The sequence below is a fragment of the Columba livia genome, chromosome 29 (assembly GCF_036013475.1).
Source record: "Columba livia isolate bColLiv1 breed racing homer chromosome 29, bColLiv1.pat.W.v2, whole genome shotgun sequence".
Classification (NCBI taxonomy): Eukaryota; Metazoa; Chordata; class Aves; order Columbiformes; family Columbidae; genus Columba; species Columba livia.
Window position 1 is genome coordinate 2,533,952 of NC_088630.1, and position 23,841 is coordinate 2,557,792.

General features: G+C 68.6%; 3 protein-coding genes across 14 annotated transcripts; 1 reads left to right on the plus strand and 2 right to left on the minus strand.

Moving 5' to 3' along the window:
- Positions 1-984: 984 nt before the first annotated feature.
- On the plus strand, positions 985-2,212 carry DDIT3 (DNA damage inducible transcript 3). The gene is made up of 4 exons (XM_065043771.1): positions 985-1,122; positions 1,368-1,415; positions 1,548-1,712; positions 1,798-2,212. The coding sequence occupies exons 3-4, from the start codon at positions 1,572-1,574 to the stop codon at positions 2,176-2,178; spliced, it is 522 nt and encodes a 173-aa protein (XP_064899843.1). The 5' UTR covers positions 985-1,122; positions 1,368-1,415; positions 1,548-1,571; the 3' UTR covers positions 2,179-2,212.
- Positions 2,213-2,293: 81 nt separating this feature from the next.
- MARS1 (methionyl-tRNA synthetase 1) lies at positions 2,294-8,044 on the minus strand. Of its 5 annotated transcripts, none has more exons than XM_065043769.1 (21): positions 7,893-8,044; positions 7,726-7,816; positions 7,183-7,261; positions 6,716-6,805; positions 6,528-6,603; positions 5,978-6,344; positions 5,726-5,842; positions 5,417-5,620; positions 5,070-5,271; positions 4,898-4,972; positions 4,650-4,820; positions 4,465-4,560; positions 4,260-4,377; positions 3,801-4,014; positions 3,586-3,717; positions 3,377-3,481; positions 3,126-3,309; positions 2,950-3,021; positions 2,819-2,845; positions 2,625-2,714; positions 2,294-2,552 (listed from the first exon to the last, which is right to left on the minus strand). In XM_065043769.1, exons 1-21 carry the CDS (start codon positions 7,993-7,995, stop codon positions 2,400-2,402), a joined length of 2,766 nt encoding a protein of 921 aa, XP_064899841.1. In that variant the 5' UTR covers positions 7,996-8,044; the 3' UTR covers positions 2,294-2,399. The 5 variants fall into 5 exon arrangements, with proteins under 5 accessions (XP_064899841.1, XP_064899840.1, XP_064899838.1 ...); XM_065043768.1 differs by having other exon boundaries at positions 6,716-6,820; XM_065043766.1 differs by having other exon boundaries at positions 6,716-6,850.
- Positions 8,045-9,740: 1,696 nt separating this feature from the next.
- Positions 9,741-20,390, minus strand: ARHGAP9 (Rho GTPase activating protein 9). Of its 8 annotated transcripts, none has more exons than XM_065043765.1 (17): positions 19,525-19,816; positions 18,928-19,278; positions 18,302-18,471; positions 16,672-16,923; positions 15,928-16,029; positions 14,921-14,982; positions 14,362-14,449; positions 14,096-14,191; positions 13,619-13,717; positions 13,403-13,526; positions 13,213-13,326; positions 12,523-12,621; positions 11,493-11,570; positions 11,329-11,382; positions 11,118-11,223; positions 10,894-10,999; positions 9,741-10,202 (listed from the first exon to the last, which is right to left on the minus strand). In XM_065043765.1, the coding sequence occupies exons 1-17, from the start codon at positions 19,799-19,801 to the stop codon at positions 10,179-10,181; spliced, it is 2,202 nt and encodes a 733-aa protein (XP_064899837.1). In that variant the 5' UTR covers positions 19,802-19,816; the 3' UTR covers positions 9,741-10,178. The 8 variants fall into 8 exon arrangements, with proteins under 8 accessions (XP_064899837.1, XP_064899835.1, XP_064899833.1 ...); XM_065043763.1 differs by having other exon boundaries at positions 11,089-11,223; XM_065043761.1 differs by lacking the exon at positions 19,525-19,816 and adding an exon at positions 20,034-20,390 and having other exon boundaries at positions 9,741-10,999.
- Positions 20,391-23,841: the final 3,451 nt, after the last annotated feature.

Below are 23,841 nucleotides of genomic sequence, written 5' to 3' on the forward strand. Positions count from 1 at the left end.
AGCCTTTCCTCACACGGGAGATGCTCCACTCCCTCCAGCATCTTGGTGGCTGCGCTGGACTCTCTCCAGCAGTTCCCTGTCCTGCTGGAACTGAGGGGCCACAGCTGGACACAATATTCCAGGTGTGGTCTCCCCAGGGCAGAGCAGAGGGGCAGGAGAACCTCTCTGACCTACTGACCACCCCCTTCTAACCCACCCCAGGTACCATTGGCTTCCTGGCCACAAGGGCCAGTGCTGGCTCATGGTCACCCTGCTGTCCCCAGGACCCCCAGGTCCCTTTCCCCTACGCTGCTCTCTAACAGCTCATTCCCCAACTTACACTGAACCTGGGGTTGTTCTGCCCACATTCAAGACTCTACACTTGCCCTTGTTATAGACAGGAGGGCGGGGGCTGGGGCGCTGCACGGCCGGGGAGCCCACGCGGGTGCGTGTCCAGGGGGGCGGGCAAGGGGCTGTGCGCCCCGCGTGGGGAGTGCGGGGACGGGGCATCCCGGGCCGCCCGCACCCACCGGAGCTGATGGCGGCGGGGGCGGGGCTGGGCGCGGGGGCAGCGGTACCGGCTCCCACGTTCCCGCCAGGAACAGACGTGACCGTGACCGTGACAGTGACCGTGACAGTGACAGTGACCGTGACCGTGACCGTTATAGTGACTGTGACAGTGACAGTGACAGTGACAGTGACAGCACCGACCCTGCGCACGGCGGGGGGGGGGACCCGATCCCGACGTGCCTCGCGTGGGCGAGCGCCCCCCGGGGGTGCGGAACGCGCCGCCGCGCCGCGGGCTCTTTAAGGCGGGGCGGGGCCAGTTTCCAGCCGTTGCATCATCCGCGCGCGTGACTCACCGCTGGGCACGCGACCCTCTGGGGCCGCTCCGGCTCGGTGGGTGGTGACGCGCCTGACCCGCCCCCTCCCACTCCCATTGGCTCGCACCGCCCTGTGCGTCACGGCGCGGTGGGCGCCCATTGGCTGCGGCCCTCGCGAGCATTGCGTCAGGCGGGGACCCTTAAAAGGGGCGCGGGCGGTGGCGCGGGGCAGAGCGGGCGGCGCGGGACGATGCGGACGAGCATGAGCGGGGAGCAGCGCCGGGGCCGGAGCCGCGGGGAGCCGGGGCCGCCCGGGAAGGTGCGCGGGGGGCCGGCCCGCGGTGGCGGGGACGTTCCGTTCGGCCCTGGCGGGACCTCCGTGGGGAAGCGCGGTACCCGCGGGCCGCCCTCGGGGTGCACACGCACCTCGGGGTGCACACGCACCCGCGGGCGCGGGGCTGGCGGGGCGCCGCTGTGCCCGGGGCGCCTCCCATCCCCGAGCCGGCTGCGGGGTGGGCGCCGGGTACCCGGCACTCGCGTGACCCCGCCCGTCTCCATCCGCAGGCGCTCAGGAGGAAGTGCGTGCTTGTCGATCACCACACCTGAGAGCAGGTAAGGGGGGGGGGGGGTACCCTGAGGCTGCCGTTCCCGCCCCCGTTCCCGTTCCCCACCGGCAGCGGACCCGGCGCTGGACGCCCCGGCCCGACTCGCCGCCTCTCCTCTCCTCTCCTCCCGTCCCCACAGCGCCGCGTTGGCCCGGAGGTGACAATGGCAGCCGAGGGGCTGTCTGCGGGGGGATCCCCCAGCGCCCTGCCGGGCTGGGACCTGGAAGCCTGGTACCAGGACTTAGAGGAGGTGCTGGCGGCAGCGGAGCCCAGCGGACCCGCCGCGCCCTGGGGGGCTGAGCAGGTGAGGGGCCCCCGTGCCCCTGGCAGGGGGTAACGGGGCAGGCGGCGCCTGTCACCCGGGGCTGGCTCCTCTTCTCGCCCCGCAGGCAGAGCTGGCTCAGCGCTGGGGCGCGGAGCGGGCTGCTGACGGGCTGGATGCGGCCTTGGCTGCTGAGCTGCTGGAGCTGCTGGAGCCAGCGAGTACGGCGGGCGCAGCGCCAGCGGGACCCCCGGGCTCAGCACCCCGGCTGGGCAGCGAGGACGAGGCGGCGGCCGCTGCGGCGCGCGCGGCCAAGAGGAAGAGGTGCAGCGCCGGGTTGGCCAACAAGGAGCTGGCCAAGCGCCGGGAGCGCGCCAACGAGCAGCGGGTGCTGGAGCTGACGGCCCGCAACGAGCGGCTCCGCGAGGACATCCGGCGCCTCAGCGCGGAGGTGGAGCGCACGCGCGCGGCCCTCATCCAGCGCATCGTGAACCTCCGCCGGGCTTAGTGCCGGCGCGGCCCCGCGGACCTGGGGGGGGGGGGGGGCGGCCGTGGACGGGGGGGGCGCTGCCCCGCTGGCACAGACTGACCCACGGGGCGGGCGCTGCTTCCGCAGGCACGTGTATAGCTCTTGTGTTTTATTACATCCCTATAACCAACAGCCAGCACGGCCTGGGCTGCTCTTTGGGTGGCACCGGCGCTGCTTCCCCAGCACGGAGGGACCGGGTGCTACTTCTTCCGCTTCCCTTTGGGAACAGGGACTTCAGGGCTCTTGCCCTCAGCTTGTAACAGCTGCTTCTTCAGCTCCAGTAGCTTGGCCACCTCCGTGTCAACCTCTGCCTTCTCTGCCTTGTTGGCCTTCAGCTGCCGAACGTAGTTGCCCTGGGGCAAGCGGGGGGGTTGAGGGCTTGGGGAGTAAAGCCAAGACAGAGCCGGCGTTGCCCCCCCGCTCACCTGCTCGGCCACCTTCTCCGTCAGCTCCTGGATCAGCTGCGGGTCGCCTGGAGCCACCAGGGCCGCTGGGGCTGGATGTGTCTGTTTGGCCTGTGCAAGGACAGAAAGAGGTTCCAGCCCCCAGGGCTGCGGCTCCGCCGTACGTGCCCCGTCCTGCTGGGGACGGGCCGGCTGCTGCAGCGCCCCAAGGTTACCTGGGGCTTTACAGCAAGATCTTCAGGCTGGGGAAGGACAGACAGCAAGTGAGGAGGGATAGAAAGCAGAAGCGGAGAGGCTACGAGGTGCCCAAAGTCGGAGCTGTGGGGACAGAGCAGCCCCTGCTCACCTGGCCTCCCCCAAAGCGCTTGCGCAGGGCTTCAACCTGGTCGTTCTCCAGCTTCTGGAACAGTGGGCTTACCTGGAGCCAGGGGAAGGGGTCACCCCTGCAGGGCAAACACCCCGATTTCCCCCCCCCCCATGTTCTGGCTGCGGGAGGGCACAGCCCCCCTCCCCAGCACCCACCGTGCCCACGCGGTGGCCGGCGGGCAGGGTGCAGGTGAAGTCGCGGCTCAGGATGAAGCGCTCGGGCGGGATGCGGAGCTGCCCCTGGATGGCCACGCTGACGCTGGGCATGTAGGGCTGTAACATGACGGCCAGCGCGGAAGCCACGTTCACTGCCACACCGGTCACGGTACCAGCACGCTGCCTGTGGGCCACGAAAGCGTCCGTCGCTGCCGGCCCCACGCAGCCCCCGTGGCCCCATCCTTCCCTACCTGTCCTTCTCGTCACCCTTGATGCGCTTCCAGGGCTCGTTCACCTGGATGTACTGGTTGCCGTGGCGGGAGATGCTGAGGATACATCTCAGGGCGTCGCGGATGCTGGGGGGGGGTGGGGAGGCTGAGTGGGGCTGCGGGCTCTGCCCCCCCCCCCCCCGCTCGCGGTCACCCGGCTCCGTGCCGCTCCTGGGGTCCCCGCTACCCACCGGACCCTCTCCAGCAGCTGGTGGTACTGGCGCAGCTCCAGGGTGACACGGGCCAAGAGCCGCTCGTCATCCGGCGTCAGGACCATGTCGGGGACGACGCCACCGAAGAACTTGCACACAAACATGCCGGCTCTGGGGACAGAGGCGGAGCGGGCGTGAGCGCGGCTTGGGGACAGCGGCGGCCCCTGCCCCTCGCTGCCAGGGTGTCCCGCAACCTGTTGATGAAGTTGCCCAGGTTGTTGAGCAGCTCCGAGTTGTTCTTGAGCATGAGGTCGCCCCAGGAGAAGGCGCTGTCCTGCCCCTCGGGCCGCACGGACAGCAGGTAGAAGCGCCAGATGTCCGCGGGGATGCCGGTGTCCTTGGCCATGTCCCCAAACACTCCCACACCGCGGCTCTTGGAGAATTTCCCGTCCTCGTAGTTCAGGTACTCTGAGGGGGGGAGAACAGACCCCACCATGGCGCCGCGCGCGGGCCCAGCCCCCTCCCGGGCAGGGAGCGGCCCCGCAATGCACAGCACACTGTGAACTGTCCGCAGGCTCACACCGAGCGCCACGGGACCTGAGCTCCGGGGGGCAAACGCGCTGATGTGCCGGTGCCGGCCGGGCCGGGCTGTCCCCCCGCTGTGGGACCGCGGGAGGCGTGCAGCCCCACCGCCCCCGCGCACCCCCCGGTACCTGTGGCGATGAGGTGGTTCACCAGGGTGTAGTTGTCGTCAGCACCCAGGAGCGAGCAGGGGAATATGACGCTGTGGAACGGGACGTTGTCCTTGGCCATGAAATTGTAGAGCTCAACCTGACGGGGAGTACCAGGAGGTGGGGGAGGACATCAGGGCATCCAGCTGTGTCCCCAGCTCTGTCCTGCCGCTGCGCCAGCTCCCACCTGCTGTGGGTTCTTCCACCACCTCTCCCACTGCTCCGTGTAGTTGGCTGTGATGGACAAGTAGCCAATGGGAGCATCAAACCACACGTAAAAAACCTGAGGGGGGAATGATACATGAGCCGGGCACCCCCGTGTCGCGGTACCTGGGGACAGGTGCTGCAACACAGGGGCCAGGTGGGACCCACCTTGTCCTGGAAGCCATCGAGAGGCACCGGTGTGCCCCACTTGAGGTCACGGGTGATGCAGCGCGGCTTGAGCCCGTCCCGAATCCAGGAGCGAGTGATGTAGCGCGCGTTGGCCGTCCAGTCCCCGGTGGCCAAGGACTGCTCCAGCCAGGGCTCCAGGCGCTCCTGCAGCTGGGGGCGACACGCGGGGCTGGGCAGTGCTACCAGGGTGCGAATGGCCTCCCCGCGCCCCCAGGGATGACGCTCACCTTGGGCAGGTCCAGGAAGAGGTGCTGGGTGGTCTTCACCACAGGGACGCCCCCGCAGAGCTTGCACTGTGGATTCTGTAAGGAGGAAAAACGGGGTTCAGAGGGAGCCCGGGACGCGGCGGCGAGTCCTGAGCACAGCGGGACGGGCGGCCCCAAGGAGATCCCGTCCCACCTTCAGCTCCACAGCATTTATGAGTTTGCCACACTTATCACATTGGTCCCCCCGGGCTTCCTCGTAATTGCAGAAGGGACAGGTGCCCTCTACGAAGCGGTCGGCCAGGAACCGCTGGCATCCTTCGCATCGCAGCTGCTCCACTGTGTCTTGCAGTAGGAAACCGCGGGCCAGCAGGCGCTGGAAGATGTCCTGGGCAATCCTGAGACAGGAGCCAAAAAGGAAGGGGAACAGGCCCCATAAGCCAGGGGACCCCGGAGCGCCCCACCGCGCGCTGAGCCGGGCGCGCCGCGGCTCCCCCGGTCCCGGTCCCTCCCCGCGAGGCCGCGGGGGACGCAGCCGCTCACCTGGTCTGGTGCGGTGTGGTGGTGCGGCCGAAGTAATCGAAGGAGATGTCGAACCAGCGGTAGATGTCGGCGTGGATGGCGTTGTACTTGTCGCAGATCTCCTGGGGCGTCAGACCCTCCTCCATCGCCTTGGTCTCGGTGGCCGTGCCGTACTCGTCCGTGCCGCACACGTACAGCGTGTTCCAGTTCCGCAGGCGGCAGTACCTGCGGGCAAGCGCCGGTGACACCCGCGCGGGCGTTGGGGGGCAGCACAGCCCCCCGCAACCGTCCCGCGGCCCCCGGGGCGGCTTTCCCACAGCCAGCCCTCACCTGGCAAAGGTGTCGGCACTGAGCACGCAGCCGATGATGTTGCCGAGGTGGGGCACGTTGTTCACGTAGGGCAGAGCGCTGGTGATGAGCACGTTCCTCCTGCCGTGCACAGGCAGCCTGGCACGGACAGAGCAGTCAGAGCGGGCACTGAGAGCGACCCGACCGGCAAACGGCGCGGCGTCAGCCGGGGCGCCCCTGCCGGGCCCCGCGCGGCTCTGGGACGACCGGCCCCACCGTCCCCGTGGCACTCACACAGGTTGCTGCGGCTTCCAGGGCCCGGGCAGCGCCGCAGCACCACGGGCCCACGCGGCCACAGCAGCTGCGATTTCCTCCTCCGACAGCGCACGCTCAGGACCATCTCCCTGCGGGGAGGGCTGGTCCCAGTGAGGGTCTGCGTGCCCGTGGCCACCAGCCCCACGGTGGCCCGTCCCCGCGCCAGGCTGCGCCTCGGGCGCGTTGCTGGTGGCTCTCCCCGTGGCCAGGCAGGGCGGGGGATGCTTCTGCAGGTAAGACTTGAACTCCAGCAGCGCTTCGGGCATCAAAACCGAGCCGGCAGCTTTCCTGCAGGCCTCCGAAAGCGTCATGTTCTGGAACCACGTCCTCAGTGCCGGCAGCTCGCCTGGGGGGGCAACGCAGGTTCCCAGGCAGGGAACCCCGGAGCGCCCTATTGCCCTATCGCCAGGCACGCCGGGGCTCCCCAGCACCAACCCCCTCCCCACGCGGCCCCGGGGGGGCAGCGTGATTCTCACAGCCGCAGGAACACGAGGAATGCTCCCCCTTGGCACCCCTGTTTCACTCTTACTTGGCAGGCCGGTCTCGTCCTGAAGGACGGGGAACAGGGCACCCCACACGACCACGTCAGCCACCGACTGGGTGTCCTAGCCCACAGGAGCAGACGGGCGCTGAGCTGAGCAGCCCCCAGGCTCCGCTGCGGGGGGGTCGAGCAGCCCCCCCAGGGGGCGGGGCTCCCCGTCCCGCGGTACCACTCACCCCGGCGAGGTAGGCAGTGCCTCTGCTGCTCAGGTCCTGCTCTATGTGCTCCAGCAGCTGCCCCAGCGGCTCCAGCGCCTCCAGCCCCTTCTGGCCGTGCACCAGCTGAGCATACAGGGCGGCCGAGGCGGCCGGCTGGCGCACACACACACACACACACACACACACACACACACACACACACACACAGGGCTCAGGTCGGCTGGGCGCGCTGGCGGGGCATTCCGGGGTCCCCAGTGGCACCGTGGGCTGCGGGACAGGGCAGTGGGGGCAGAGGCACGGGTGGGAGGAGCTGGAGAGGGGTGGACGGGGCGGCGCGGGGCGGGTGGCAAGGCGTAGATGGATAACGGGGGCACTGGGGGGATCCCGGGGGGGCCCGGGGTGTGCACCCCAGGTGAGCCGCGGCCGGACCCCCGCCCGCCCAGGGATGCCCGGTTTGGGGTCTTCAGGGCAGCTGCCCGGCCCACCTGCAGCTCCGTGGCCTCCCACTCCAGCCACTGGTTGGTGAGGTCGGTGGGCTCCTCCCCCCGCGCCAGGAAGAAGAACCTGGGGGTTGAGAGGGGGTTGGAGGGGGTGGGGAGGGGGCTGGGGGGGGGTGGGGAGGGGGTGGGAAGGGGGTTGGAGGGGGTTGGGAGAGGAGGGGGTTGGGAAGGGGGTGGGAAGGTTGGGAGGGGGTCGGGAGGGGGTGGGGAGGGGGGTTGGGAGGGGGTCGGGAAGGGGTGGAGAGGGGGTTGGGAGGGGGGTGGGAAGGGGGTTGGGAGGGGTTGGGAGGGGAGGGAGTTGGGAAGGGGGTGGGAAGGGGTTGGGAGGGGGTGGGAAGGGGGTTGGGAGGGGGTCGGAGGGGTCGGGGAGGGGGTCGGGGAGGGGATCGGAGGGGTTGGGAGGGGGTCGGGAAGGGGTGGGAAAGGGGTCGGGAGGGGTCGGGAGGGGGTCGGGAGGGGTCGGGAGGGGGCGGGGAGGGGTCGGGAGGGGGTCGGGAGGGGAGCGGCGGGGCCGCCCCCGGTCCGCACTGGCAGATGGCGTTGGGGGAGAAGAGCACGGTGCCGCTGTCCAGCTCCAGCGCGGGCAGCCACGGGGCGCTCGGCGAGGCCAGCGGCCGCTCTGCAGGGGGAAGCGGCGCGCTCAGGGCCGAGGCGGGTGCTGGGGGCTCCCTGCCCGAGGGCGGCGGCGGCCTCACCTGACGGGTCGCCCCAGACGAGCCGCACCGGGGCGGCGGCGGCCCCGGCAGCCGCCAGCACCTTCAGCGCGGCCGGGCCGCCCGGCGCCACCCGCAGCCGCATCGCCGCCGCTGACGCAACTGGGCCGCGCGGGGCACGCCGGGAGCGCCTCGCGAGAGCACCGGCCGCGCGGTCGCCATGGCGACACGGGGGTGGCCCGCCGGGGTTGCCATGGCCACCAGGGGCGCTGCCGGCAGCGCGGCGCTCCGCGTCACGCGAGATCCCCCACGAACCCTGTGTACGACAAGGGCAAGTGTAGAGTCTTGAATGTGGGCAGAACAACCCCAGGTTCAGTGTAAGTTGGGGAATGAGCTGTTAGAGAGCAGTGTAGGGGAAAGGGAGCTGGGGGTCCTGGGGACAGCAGGGTGACCATGAGCCAGCACTGGCCCTTGTGGCCAGGAAGCCAATGGGACCTGGGGTGGGTTAGAAGGGGGTGGTCAGTAGGTCAGAGAGGTTCTCCTGCCCCTCTGCTCTGCCCTGGGGAGACCACACCTGGAATCTTGTGTCCAGCTGTGGCCCCTCAGTTCCAGCGGGACAGGGAACTGCTGCAGAGAGTCCAGCGCAGCCACCAAGATGCTGGAGGGAGTGGAGCATCTCCCGTGTGAGGAAAGGCTGAGGGAGCTGGGGCTCTGGAGCTGGACAAGAGGAGACTGAGGGGGGACTCATTCCTGGGGATCAAGATGGAAAGGGGGAGTGTCAGGAGGATGGAGCCAGGCTCTTCTGGTGACAACCAGTGACAGGACAAGGGGCAAAGGGTGCAAACTGGAACACAGGAGGTTCCGCTTAAATATGAGCAGAAACTTGTTCGTGGTGAGGGTGGCAGAGCCTGGCCCAGGCTGCCCAGGGGGTTGTGGAGTCTCCTTCTCTGCAGACATTCCAACCCGCCTGGTTCCTGTGTAACCTCATCTGGGTGTTCCTGCTCCATGGGGGGATTGCACTGGATGAGCTTTCCAGGTCCTTCCAATCCCAAACATACTGTGACACTGTGATAATGTGATTGAAATAAATAACTTAGGCTTTTTCTATGGATAAACAACATTTAATCCAATTCCTTAATTGTATTCCTGTAACACGTGTTCATTAGAGCATAAGCAAAACAGCGCTGGGTGCGCGGGGGCTTCGCTCTGCCCAACACGCACACCTTGAAACAATAAGAGGTGTGCTTAAATACAGTAAGGTGTTACATGTTCATAATGACCCAGGAACGCCTGTACATATTCATAACCTTTCCTGCTTCTTATTAAAATGAGTCTCAGAGAACCATTTCCATATTCCCCTCCTTGACCCTCCCCTGTTGTGCCTGCGCAGGGTCACTTGGTGAATTTGAGGAGGGGTCTGTGGGGTCTTTGGATGAAGCTCCTTCAGCTTCGTCACAGTGGACTTTGTACCTTTGGCTCGTTATGTTGAATTGACTGGAACCAAACTGCCCAGTTGAACGAAACCAGCCTGGCGCCCCCTTTTGCTGTAAATCTTCGTTATCTTGTCTCCTCAAGTTCACAGCTAATTGCAGTAAAACTTCTCATCTTGGCATTCGATGGGTTCTGTTCTTCTTAACATAAAGCTCCAAACTAAGCATTTATTGTGTGACTAAGCCTTAAAGCGTTAGTTCATTAGTAGGCACCCATTATAAGTTTAGTTAACCCTTAAACTGTTAGTTCCCTCTGTCAATATAACTTCATAAGCAAGTTTCGTAACTTTTTACATAGAACTTAACCACCTTTTTCCAGGTTCAGAGCCCGTGCCTCATTTGGTTATATCTGCAAACATTAAACATCTCAGCACCAATCACAACTGCATTTCTCACATGATAAAGTCCGATGGCGATGGGTACGTTTAATAAGAGATAAATCAGCAGTGTAATGGTTTTGGGGGGAGGCGCGGGGCACGGCGGGGGTGGGGGAAGGGCTTTGGGGGGCCGTGTGCCCGGACGGAGGCAGCGGGAGGTGTTTGCCCCCGGTGCCGCAGCCCCGCGCAGAGCGGGCGCCGCCGGCCGCCCCAGGGACGCGGCCGTTCACCGCAGCCGGGGGGCTGGGGAGGCAGGAGGGGCCGCGGGCAACCAGGTGCCATCGCTGGCGGTCACGGGCCAGCGTCAGGGGGCTGCGGGGAAGATGCGCTCGAAGTGCGCCAGCAGCAGCTCCACCGCCCGGGTCTGCTGCGACACGTCCGCGGCCAGGCTGCCCGGCTCCCGCTCCGGCCGCAGCAGCGTCGGCCCGAACACGATGCCGATGTTGTGGCGCGTCATGCGGTTAACGTCCGCCCGTTCCACCACCCTGGGCATGCACGGGGCTGGGGGCGGTCCCACACACCACATCCCGCCCGGGTCCTCCACGCACGGGGCTGGGGGCGGTCCCACGCACCACATCCCACCCGGGTCCTCCACGCACGGGGCTGGGGGCGGTCCCACGCACCACATCCCGCCCGGGTCCTCCACGCACGGGGCTGGGGGCGGTCCCACGCACCGCATCCCACCCGGGTCCTCCACGCACGGGGCTGGGGGCGGTCCCACGCACCGCATCCCGCCCGGGTCCTCCACGCACGGGGCTGGGGGCGGTCCCACGCACCGCATCCCGCCCGGGTCCTCCACGCACGGGGCTGGGGGCGGTCCCACGCACCGCATCCCGCCCGGGTCCTCCACGCACGGGGCTGGGGGCGGTCCCACGCACCGCATCCCACCCGGGTCCTCCACGCACGGGGCTGGGGGCTGTCCCACGCACCGCATCCCGCCCGGGTCCTCCACGCACGGGGCTGGGGGCGGTCCCACGCACCACATCCCGCCCGGGTCCTCCACCCGTCACCCAGGAGGTCCATGTCTGGTCCCATCGCTCTGGCCGGCTCTAGTCCTCCCTGCCCCTCCCCTTGTGTACCAGGGCAACCAGCCGCCCCCCGCAGCTGCCCCACGCCACCCCACGGCCCAGCCAGCTCTGGGGCAGCTCTAAGCCCGCCCCACAGCTGCCCCCTCACCGGCAGAGGTGAGCCAGCAGGTAGCGCAGCGTGGCGTAGCTGGGCGCCGGCAGGCTCTGCACCAGCTCGGCCACCCGCTTCACCTGCTCCTGGCAGCCCGGCAGCTCTAGGGGAGACACAGAGGTCAGACACGGTGCCCCCCCCAGCACCCACAGCCTGGGGACCCCCCAGCGAGCAGCGCAGGGAGGCACTCACTGATGGCTCCAATGAAGGGCTCAAAGAACCTGTAGGGCACCAGGGGCTCGGGCAGCTCCCGCAGGAAGAGCTTGAGGGCACCAGCCACCACGTGCACGTCACTCCACTCGGGGTCCGCCAGGCTGACCCGCTCCTCTGGGAACGACGGGACAGGTCGGTTTGCCCTCGGGTCCTGCAAGGCCCAGGGCCACCAGGGCCACCGGGGCCACCGGGGCCGCCCCCTGCCCACCCCTCGCTGACCTTGGAGCAGCCGCTCGGGGAAGACGTAGCGCCCGTCCGAGGTCACGGCTCGCTCTGTGGGAACGAGAGCGCTCACGGGGAAGAGCCGCCTTCCCCCACCCCCGGGGACAGTCCCCGTGTCCCCGCCCCACCACCCCCATTCTGTGCCCCCCGGGTCCCCTCACCCCGGTCCACAGTAAAACGTAGCTTCTGGATCACAGATAGGTTCCCATTGACCCGGTAGATCCCATCAACGTCAAGGCCTGGGGACAACAAGGGGGGTGGAACACGATCACAGTGTCACAGTATCACAGTGTCACAGTATGTTTGGGATTGGAAGGGACCTGGGAAGCCCATCCAGTGCAATCCCCCCATGGAGCAGGAACACCCAGATGAGGTTACACAGGAACCAGGCGGGTTGGAATGTCTGCAGAGAAGGAGACTCCACAACCCCCTGGGCAGCCTGGGCCAGGCTCTGCCACCCTCACCAGGAACAAGTTTCTCCTCATTAAGTGGAACCTCCTGTGTTCCAGTTTGCACCCATTGCCCCTTGTCCTGTCACTGGTTGTCACCAGAAGAGCCTGGCTCCATCCTCCTGACACTCCCCCTTTCCATCTTGATCCCCAGGAATGAGTCCCCCCTCAGGCTCCTCTTGTCCAGCTCCAGAGCCCCAGCTCCCTCAGCCTTTCCTCACACGGGAGATGCTCCACTCCCTTCAGCATCTTGGTGGCTGCGCTGGACTCTCTCCAGCAGTTCCCTGTCCTGCTGGAACTGAGGGGCCACAGCTGGACACAAGATTCCAGGTGTGGTCTCCCCAGGGCAGAGCAGAGGGGCAGGAGAACCTCTCTGACCTACTGACCACCCCCTTCTAACCCACCCCAGGTCCCATTGGCTTCCTGGCCACAAGGGCACAGTGCTGGCTCATGGTCACCCTGCTGTCCCCAGCACCCCCAGGTCCCTTTCCCCTACACTGCTCTCTAACATGTAATTTCCCAACCTGTACTGGAACCTGGGCTTGTTCCTGCCCAGATGCAGGACTCTACACTTGCCCTTGTTAAATTTCATCAGGTTATTCCCCGCCCAACTCTCCAGCCTGTCCAGGTCTCTGATGGCAGCACAGCCCCTGGTGTGTCAGCCACCCCTCCTGCTTGGTGTCATCACGTTGGGGACGTCCGTGCCCCGGCCGGGCGGGCGTGCTGGCCGGGGGGGACCCACCTCGCTCCTCAACGGCCTCCACGCAGAGCCGGACGAAGCGCGGCACGGCGCTGCCCTCCCGCTGGCACAGGGCGTCCAGGCGGCACCCGAACACCTGGTCTGGGAGAGGGCGGCGCCGGGTCAAACTGGGACGGGGGAGCAATGGGACTCAGTGCGGGACACACGAGACTGGGGCGCAGGGCACAGGGACCGGGGGGGACGCCGGGGGCTGCGAGGCTGGCGGAACGCAGGGACGCTGGGACTGGGAGAAGACGCGGGCGTTCCTGCTCCATGGGGGGATTGGACTGGATGAGCTTTTGAGGTCCCTTCCCATCCCAAACACACTGTGACACTGTGACATGGGACCAGGGAGGGATGCTGGACTGGAGGGGAACAGCGGGACCAGGAGCTACAGAGGGACCGAGAGGGTGTTTGGGGACTGGGGAGGGTGGGGGGAGGACAGACACCGGGTCAGGAGGGAGACGGAGCAGGAGGGCCACCGGGACCAACGGACACACCGGGATTCAAGACAGGAATGCCGGGGGGGTGGGACGCGGACGCACTGGCGACAGGCAGCTACGGTTCAATGAGGGACTCGGGCATCTCCTTCCTCTCCCACTTTGGGGGCAGAGGGAAGACGTGGGTGCGTTTGGGACGATCCCGAGGGCGTGGTGGGACACGGGGGGCGGTCCTGCAGCCGGGGAGCCCCACCTCGGATGAGCCCCTTCTCCTGCAGGCTCTGGAGCGAGGGCCGCTTGACGATGAAGCGCCTCAGCTTGCTCCTCACCCGCTGCTTCTCGGAGGCGCTGGGGTTGTGGGGGACACCTGGGGGCACGGCGGACACGGTCACAGTCACAGCAGCCCCGGGGCCCGTCCTGTCCACCTGGCCCCCCAGCCCCACCTGGAGCCCCGGTGCCCTCAGCGGCCCGTGGTGCCTCATCCTCGTCCCCACTGAGCTCCGCCGGGTTCCAAAGGTCTCCCCGGTGCAGCCAACCCGCGGGTGCGTCCACGGGGTTCTCCACGTCCTGGGGGCGGCAGGGGGTGCACAGGAAGGGCTGGGTGTGCTGGGGGGCTGGGGGCAGCCACGGGGCTGCAGTCCCGCCTGCGCCCCACTCACCAGCCGCCGGATGACCCGCGCCACGGCCAGGGCCCACTCCTGGATGGTGGCCTCCTGGTCCGACTGCAGCAGGAACTCGTTCCCCGTCACAGTGCGGAGCTGGCGGGGGGGCAGCAGGATGGGGAGGGGGCACGGGCTCCCAGGAACCCCCACAGGGGCCAGGGGGACCCAGGCACTTCAGGGGTGCCCTGCTTGCCCCTCCCTGAAGGGTCCTGTGGGTGCGCTTAGCCCGAGGTGGGGTCCCCACACCCGCTCCCCCAGGGCAGAACACACGTGGCAGCCTTTTGTTCTGGTGGGGCGGTTTCCGCATGTGCTGGGCTGCGGGGTGCACCTCTCTACGGGCTGCGTTTAGAGGGACCCCCGTGATGCCCAGACTGCGATGGCGAGCCCCACGTGCCCTGGGCCGTGCACCTCAGGCACCCCCCCGTGCCACATCCCCCCCGTGCCACATCCCCGCCGGGGTCCCCCCCCACTCACGTGGATGACGTTCTTCTTACTGGAGAGCTCACGGGCCCAGTCCAGGGCGGCCCCCCTCAAGTCCACGCTGCTCTCGGGGCGGCTGCTGGTGGGACACTGGGGTGCACCGGCACCGTGGGTGCCCCGGCACCGTGGGCGCCCTGTCCGCCCTGTCCCGCGGCACCCCGCGCTCCCCCACAGCCCTCCCCTCACTGTCCCCACCGTGCCACCGCATCCCCACGCTCAGCGCTCCCGCCCTGCCCAGCCCGCCCCACGCCCCCGCTCACCCAGGCAGCGGGTGCTGGCCCCTTGGGCTCCTTGTAGAAGACGAGGCTGTTCCCGGCCAGCACCACCCAGGACACCCCCCAGCTCTTCCTGAGGGCAGAAGGTGAGGGGGTCCCCAGGCTCTGCCCAGCCAGGGCTGGGGGGCACGCTGCGGTGCCAGCTGCTCCAGCAGAGCCCCACACCGGCCCCGGGCACCGTTGGGCACATCCCGCCACCCCCAGGCTGCAAGGCCACAAGCACCTTTGTGCGCCAGAGACGTGGCTGGCCCGGAGCTCCCGGGCTGGGAAGAGCTGGGCCCGGGCTGGGGCGCCAACCCCGCTGGCACGGCCCCCCAGGTACAAACTCCCCCCCAGCTGTCATGGCCCCGCAGCTTGGCAGAAACCCTCTGCCCCCGTGCAGACCCCCCCAGGCTGGCCTGGCCCCCACACCAGCACAGACCCCCTTCTTTAACATGGACCTCTCCACAGCCCCGGCCAGGACGCCAGCTCGGCACAGTCCCTGCACCAGGACCCCCCCGGGGTCCCCAGCCCCGCACAGCACCCTCCCCACCCCAGCTCCCACCTGAGCTTCCTTCCCCCCTCAGCGATCTTGGTCTTGTTGAGCCGCCCGGCCCTTTGCACCTCCTGCAAGGACAGAATCAGTGCCGCCCCAGCACCCCACACCCCCAGTCCCCCAGCACCCCCAGTCCCCCCAGCACCCCAGCACCAGCACCCCAGCACCCCCAGCACCCCCAGCACCCCAGCACCCCCAGCACCCCCAGTCCCCCCAGCACCCCAGCACCCCCAGCCCCCCAGCACCAGCACCCCCAGCACCCCCAGCACCCCAGCCCCCTGCACCCCCAGTCCCCCAGCCCCCCAGCACCCCCAGCACCCCCAGCACCCCAGCACCCCCAGTCCCCCCGCACCCCCAGCACCCCCAGCCCCCCAGCACCCCAGCACCCCCAGCACCCCAGCACCCCCAGCACCCCCAGCACCCCCACACCCCCAGCACCCCCAGCCCCCCAGCACCCCCAGCACCCCAGCCCCCAGCACCCCCAGCCCCCCAGCACCCCAGCACCCCAGCCCCCCAGCACCCCCAGCACCCCAGCACCCCCAGCACCCCCAGTCCCCCCAGCACCCCAGCACCCCCAGCCCCCCAGCACCAGCACCCCCAGCACCCCCAGCACCCCAGCCCCCTGCACCCCCAGTCCCCCAGCCCCCCAGCACCCCCAGCACCCCCAGCACCCCAGCACCCCCAGTCCCCCCGCACCCCCAGCACCCCCAGCCCCCCAGCACCCCAGCACCCCCAGCACCCCAGCACCCCCAGCACCCCCAGCACCCCCACACCCCCAGCACCCCCAGCCCCCCAGCACCCCCAGCCCCCCAGCACCCCAGCACCCCAGCCCCCCGTACCCCAGCCCCCAGCACCCCCAGCCCCCCAGCACCCCAGCACCCCCAGCCCCCCCCAGCACCCCAGCACCCCCAGCACCCCAGCACCCCCAGCACCCCCAGCCCCCCCAGCACCCCAGCACCCCCAGCACCCCCAGCCCCCCAGCACCCCAGCACCCCCAGCCCCCTCTGGTGACTCACGGTGGGCAGCGCAGGGGCACAGTGCGGGGTCTCACGTGAGGGCTGGGGGGGGGCTGTCCGGTCCTCCATCCCTGGGCGGGCGGGGGTCCGGCCGCGGCTCACCTGCAGTGCGGGGGGGGCAGCGTGGGGTGCACACCCCGGGCCCCCCCGGGATCCCCCCAGTGCCCCCGTTATCCATCTACGCCTTGCCACCCGCCCCGCGCCGCCCCGTCCATCCCTCTCCAGCTCCTCCCACCCGTGCCTCTGCCCCCACTGCCCTGTCCCCCAGCCCACGGTGCCACTGGGGACCCCGGAATGCCTGCAGCTCCAGGGCTCCGTGGTGCGGGGGGGGTCAGCGCGGCAGCTCAGGCTCTGCAGGGGACACAGGGGACACAAGGGACACGGAGCAGCCTGAGGAGCGGCATGGCCAGAGCCCCCCACCCACCCAGCAATCAGTGCTGGCACACATTACCAGCAGCCCCCCCGGGCTGTGCCAAGGCCAAGGGCAGGACAGCGACCCCCCAGGACCCAGAGGGCACGGGGGAGGTGGCGGGAGCGGTGCTGGGGCACATGGGGTGGTGGGAAGGTATTGGGGACACCACCTGGAAGAACGGAGGAGCCACGGGGGCCGCTGTGTGGGACAGAGGGGACACGGGGGACACGGGGACACGGCGCACGGGCACTGGGGGGACACATGAGGAGTGGGGTCAGCGGGGCGGATGCTGGGGGGGGCATGGGGGGGCACGGAGGAACGGGAGCGCAGACCCCGCTGTCGGCGCCTTCCCCTGCTGCCCCCATGCCCGCCGGCTCCCGCTGCTGCCTGGGGGGTTTCCAGGAGGTCACGCCCGTGCGGGGGTTGTAGAAGAAGCAGCGCCCAGTGTTGGGGTCCAGGTGACGCTCCCAGGCACCCAAAACCTGGATGGGGGGGCTGGTTGGCAAGGGGGGCTCAGCCCGGCCCCCCACTCGCTGCAGCTCCTCAAGGTTGGAGTAGATCATGGTGGCTCCCTGGGGGGGCACCTGGGAAAACAGATCCTGACTGGGGGGGTGGGGGGACACGGACAGTGCGCAGCGCGCACCCCCACCCCGCGGCGCCACCCCGCCCTGCCCCCCAGCCCCGCGGTTCCCCGCCGCCCCTCCCCGCCCCCACCCGCCCCCCCGCGGCCGCGCCCCCCGGTGCCCCCCGGTCCGGGCCCGGCCCCCCGCCCCCCCACCCCGCTCCACTGGGGGCGGCGGCCCCACCGCCCCCCGCGCTTCCGCCGCTGCCCCACGGCGACGAGGAAGCGGCGGCAGCGAGGGCGGGGTGGAGGGGGCGGGGGGCGGGGGGGGCTGGGAGGGGAACGGGGGTGAGGAGTTGGGGCTGCGGGGGGTGCGGGTGGGCAGTGCGGGGGGGTGGGGCTGAGAGCTGCACCGGGTGCAAGTGGTGATGCAGGGGGGTGGGGTTCGGGGGTGCGGGTGGGCAATGCGGGGGAGTGGGGTTGGGGTGTGCGGGGGTACAGGTAGGTGATGCAGGGGTGATGTTGGGGTGTAGAGGGGTCAGGTAGGTGATGCAGGGGTGATGTTGGGGTGTAGAGGGGTACAGGTAGGTGATGCAGGGGTGATGTTGGGGTGTAGAGGGGTACAGGTAGGTGATGCAGGGGTGAGGTTGGGGTGTAGAGGGGTACAGGTAGGTGATGCAGGGGTGATGTTGGGGTGTAGAGGGGTCAGGTAGGTGATGCAGGGGTGATGTTGGGGTGTAGAGGGGTCAGGTAGGTGATGCAGGGGTGATGTTGGGGTGTAGAGGGGTACAGGTGGGTGATGCAGGGGTGATGTTGGGGTGTAGAGGGGTCAGGTAGGTGATGCAGGGGTGATGTTGGGGTGTAGAGGGGTACAGGTAGGTGATGCAGGGGTGATGTTGGGGTGTAGAGGGGTACAGGTAGGTGATGCAGGGGTGATGTTGGGGTGTAGAGGGGTACAGGTAGGTGATGCAGGGGTGGTGTTGGGGTGTAGAGGGGTACAGGTAGGTGATGCAGGGGTGATGTTGGGGTGTAGAGGGGTACAGGTAGGTGATGCAGGGGTGATGTTGGGGTGTAGAGGGGTACAGGTAGGTGATGCAGGGGTGATGTTGGGGTGCAGAGGGGTACAGGTAGGTGACGCAGGGGTGATGTTGGGGTGCAGAGGGGTACAGGTAGGTGACGCAGGGGGCAGGGTTGGGGTGCAGGTGGTACAAGGGCGGGTACATGCTGAGGGTACAGGGCATGCAGGGGCGCAGGGGGGGATGCAGGTTGGCGATGCAGGTGGTGGGGTGAGGGAAGGTGCGAACGCTGCGGGTGTGCAGGGACAGGGAGCGCTGGCGAGGCCTCAGAGGGGAACAGGGCGGGGGGCGCAGGGTCCCCTGGGGCCACCTGGACCCACTCACCCCGGCGCCCTTGGCCAGCAGCTCCTGCAGGGCCGGGGGGCGCGCGGGCGCAGCCCCCTCTGCCAGCCGCCCGGTGCTGCTGCAGCGCGTGGGGGGCGGCCCGGCCTCCTGGGGGGGGCGCAGGGGGGGGCCACGCAGGTCCTCAAGTGAGCAGCAATGCTGTCGCGGGCCTGGGTGCGAGAACGGTACCCACAACCCAAATTGATGCTCCAGGCTGCAGGTGGGGGCAGTGACCTTCACCCCTACCCTGTTTTCCCCAGTGCCCCCCAGCCCCCCCTCTGGTGTCCTCCAGCGCCGCCAGCCTTGCGCCCTTTCCACCTCTGCACCCCCAGCCCCTTGGCGCCCGTCACCCCCACAGGCGGCTCCGGGCCCCGTGCTGTCGATAGGTCCTCCAGCCCCGTACTCTCGGTGACCCCGCAGCCCGTGCCCTTCGTGCCCCAAGCGCTGCAGCCCCGCTCTGCACCCACTCGCACCCCAGGACCTCCAGTGGGGCGTCCCCCTATGCCCCTAATGCCCCCGACCCCTTGCCAACGCCTCAGCTCCCCATGGCTCCTTTCTCCCAACGCTCTGCCATCCCGCGCCGCCCTGCCCCACAGCACCAGCGCTGTGCCCCCTGCCCCGCTCACCTGTGTCCTCAGGCTGGCTGGGGGGCTGCGTGCTCCACCCCCCAGCGTCACCAGGGTCCAGCTCAGCCACGTAGGCAGCGGGGACAAAGAAGGGCCGAGCCCGGTGGGGCTCGCCAGCCCGTCTCACCTGCCACCAGTCCTCGTTGGCTTTGTGGAGCAGCAGGAACTGCTCGCCAGCAGCCATGGCCACCTGCCGCCCGTCCTCAGCACGGTACGCGTAGTCGTACAGGGCACAGACAACCACGGCCGGCTTGGCACGCCGCCACTGCCGCCCCTCCCGGCGCCACCGCCCCGCCAGCATCCTCGCCCCGCTCAGGGCGCCCGGGCACACTCCGGCCTGGTCCGCACCGTCTGCAGGACACAGAACTGGGGGTCAGAGCAGACGTGCCCCGTGGCTGGGATGACCGTGGTGGCGCCATGGGTGCCCGCGGGGACCCTCACTGCAGGGCCAGGACTCAACAGACAAAGTTGTGCCCCGTGGCCACCTGTGGCCTTTAGCCATGGCAGTGCCCCATGCCCAGGCTGTGGCCCACAGGCAGAATGTGTCCCACGGCCATGGCAATGCCCCCCAACCCGTGGCAATGCCCCACAGCAAACCTGTCCACAAGCAGTGGAGGGACCACGTGTGGCCCCGGATCCTGGTGCCGGGGCAGCCAATGCCTGCTCCCGGGATACGGGGCACTGGGGAGACCAGGAGGACCCGAGGGCCTGGGAGCGCTGAGGCAGCCGGGGCTCGGGGATGCGCAGGAAACCCAGCGGATGCTGCAGCAGGAAGCAGCGAGGCTGCGGTTTCCTTCTGCTGCACGGCGTGGGGCTGGGGGTGGCGCTGGGGGCCTCTGGTGCTCATCCCATGGCCTCGGGTCCATGGCCCCATGGCCTCTGGTCCTCAGCCCACGGCACCGCACCCTTCCCAGCCCCTGCTCCCAATCCCACCGCCCTGCAGGCCTGTGACTCCCGGTCTTTCGGTTCCTGCCCCAAGGTCCCCCCAGCATCCCACCCCACATCCGCGGGTCCCCTGCCCTGCAGCCTCAGGCTCCCGGAGCTGCAGGCCCCCCAGCTCCGTGGCTCTACAGCCCCCAAGCCTGCCCCCCGCTGCGTGCACTCACCATCTCTGCAGCACCACTGTGGGGCCAGGGCGCAGGATCTGATGCAGGGACACGGAGGTGGTGGCGGCTGCCATGGGGTGTAGCTGGAGAACCTCGGTGTCCTGCCTGCACGCGGCCAGCTGAGCACCCGTGGGTGTGGGGATCAGAGCCCACAGCCCTGCTTGACCCTGAGGACCCTCCAGCTCAGCCCACACGGTGCGGTCTGGGTGGGGGAGGACACAGGGCAGTTGGGGTAACGGCACTGCCCGGAGGGCAAATCGGATTGCCTCGGGGAGGAGCGCAGCGCGGTCCCGTCCCACCCTACTCGTGACACCCCACGGGGCTCCCCTGCGCTCCTTCTGCCCCACCGGCTCCTGCGGCCCCGGGAGGGCGGGTCGGCGAAACGGCGGCGGCGCTGGGAGGGACGCTCGCCCGTCGTACCTGCGCGGATCCTCGGGCGAGGGCAGCGAACGCCCGGCGCGACCCCCGGTGCTCCCCGCACACCCGGTCCTGCCAGGGCGGCGGGTCGGGCCCGCCTGTGGCGGCAACAGGGACAACTCCCCGCGGCGTGGGACGGGACGGGACGGGATGGGATGGGACGGGATGGGATGGGACGGGATGGGATGGGATGGGATGGGATGGGATGGGACGGGACGGGATGGGATGGGAAAGGACGGGATGGGATGGGACGGGATGGGACGGGATGGGATGGGACGGGATGGGATGGGATGGGATGGGATGGGATGGGACGGGATGGGATGGGATGGGATGGGACGGGATGGGACAGGATGGGATGGGACGGGATGGGATGGGATGGGATGGGATGGGATGGGATGGGACGGGATGGGACGGGATGGGACGGGATGGGATGGGATGGGATGGGGTGGGATGGGACGGGACAGGATGGGATGGGAAATGACGGGATGGGACGGGACGGGATGGGACGGGATGGGACGGGATGGGATGGGACGGGATGGGATGGGATGGGATGGGATGGGATGGGATGGGACGGGATGGGATGGGATGGGATGGGATGGGATGGGATGGGATGGGGTGGGATGGGACGGGACAGGATGGGATGGGAAATGACGGGATGGGACGGGACGGGATGGGATGGGACGGGATGGGACGGGATGGGACGGGACGGGATGGGAAGGGACGGGACGGGATGGGATGGGACGGGATGGGATGGGATGGGATGGGATGGGATGGGACGGGATGGGATGGGACGGGACGGGATGGGATGGGATGGGATGGGATGGGACGGGATGGGATGGGACGGGATGGGATGGGATGGGATGGGATGGGATGGGACGGGATGGGATGGGACGGGATGGGACGGGATGGGACGGGATGGGATGGGACGGGACGGGATGGGATGGGATGGGATGGGACGGGATGGGATGGGATGGGATGGGATGGGATGGGATGGGATGGGACGGGACAGGACGGGATGGGATGGGATGGGACGGGACGGGACGAGACGGGATGGGATGGGATGGGCTGGGATGGGATGGGATGGGACGGGATGGGATGGGATGGGATGGGATGGGACGGGATGGGACGGGATGGGACGGGATGGGATGGGACGGGACGGGATGGGATGGGATGGGACGGGATGGGATGGGACGGGATGGGATGGGATGGGATGGGATGGGATGGGACGGGACAGGACGGGATGGGATGGGATGGGACGGGACAGGACGGGATGGGATGGGACGGGATGGGATGGGATGGGATGGGACGGGATGGGATGGGACGGGATGGGATGGGATGGGACAGGATGGGATGGGATGGGATGGGATGGGACGGGATGGGACGGGATGGGATGGGATGGGATGGGACGGGATGGGATGGGATGGGATGGGATGGGATGGGACGGGACGGGATGGGACGGGACGGGATGGGATGGGATGGGATGGGATGGGATGGGACGGGATGGGATGGGACGGGACGGGATGGGATGGGATGGGATGGGATGGGATGGGACGGGACGGGATGGGACGGGATGGGATGGGATGGGATGGGACGGGAAGGGACGGGACGGGATGGGACGGGACGGGATGGGACGGGATGGGATGGGATGGGATGGGACGGGATGGGATGGGACGGGATGGGATGGGATGGGATGGGATGGGACGGGATGGGACGGGATGGGACGGGATGGGATGGGACGGGACGGGATGGGATGGGATGGGACGGGATGGGATGGGACGGGATGGGATGGGATGGGATGGGATGGGATGGGACGGGACAGGACGGGATGGGATGGGATGGGACGGGACAGGACGGGATGGGATGGGACGGGATGGGATGGGATGGGATGGGACGGGATGGGATGGGACGGGATGGGATGGGATGGGACAGGATGGGATGGGATGGGATGGGATGGGACGGGATGGGACGGGATGGGATGGGATGGGATGGGACGGGATGGGATGGGATGGGATGGGATGGGATGGGACGGGACGGGATGGGACGGGACGGGATGGGATGGGATGGGATGGGATGGGATGGGATGGGACGGGATGGGATGGGACGGGACGGGATGGGATGGGATGGGATGGGATGGGATGGGACGGGACGGGATGGGACGGGATGGGATGGGATGGGATGGGACGGGAAGGGACGGGACGGGATGGGACGGGACGGGATGGGACGGGATGGGATGGGAAGGGACGGGACGGGATGGGACGGGACGGGATGGGACGGGAAAGGATGGGATGGGACGTGATGGGACGGGACGGGATGGGACAGGATGGGATGGGATGGGACGGGACGGGACGGGATGGGATGGGAAAGGACGGGATGGGACGGGATGGGATGGGATGGGATGGGACGGGACGGGACAGGATGGGATGGGATGGGATGGGACAGGATGGGATGGGAAAGGACGGGATGGGACGGGATGGGATGGGACGGGATGGGACGGGATGGGACGGGACGGGATGGGATGGGACGGGACGGGACGGGATGGGATGGGATGGGATGGGACGGGACGGGACGGGACGGGACGGGATGGGATGGGATGGGATGGGACGGGATGGGACGGGATGGGACGGGATGGGATGGGATGGGACGGGACGGGACGGGACGGGACGGGATGGGACGGGATGGGATGGGATGGGATGGGACGGGACGGGACGGGATGGGATGGGATGGGATGGGATGGGACGGGATGGGACAGGACGGGACGGGATGGGACGGGATGGGATGGGATGGGACGGGATGGGACGGGACGGGATGGGATGGGATGGGATGGGACGGGATGGGATGGGACGGGATGGGACGGGATGGGATGGGATGGGATGGGACGGGATGGGACGCCTTGGCCCGCGGCGGGGGGGACGGGGAGCGGGGTGTCCTCCGGGCTCCGGGGACGGGCAGTGACAGTGTCCCGCTGGGACTGCGGGAGCGGGCACCAGGACTCTCGGGTCCCGCAGCAGGGCGGGAACTGCTGGTGGGAGCAGTGAGGAGTGTGCAGGACCAGGGGACAGGACCCTGAGTCGCTGCCCTTGGCCCCGGGACGTGGTGCGGGGGGTGTCTGGGGTGACTCGGTCCCCCCCTGGGCCCGTGTCCTGGAGGAGAGAAACGACACAGGACAGAGTGACAGAGTGTCAGGGGTTGGAAGGACCTGGAAAGCTCATCCAGTGCAATCCCCCATGGAGCAGGAACACCCAGATGAGGTTACACAGGAACCAGGCGGGTTGGAATGTCTGCAGAGAAGGAGACTCCACAACCCCCTGGGCAGCCTGGGCCAGGCTCTGCCACCCTCACCACGAACAAGTTTCTGCTCAGATTTAAGTGGAACCTCCTGTGTTCCAGTTTG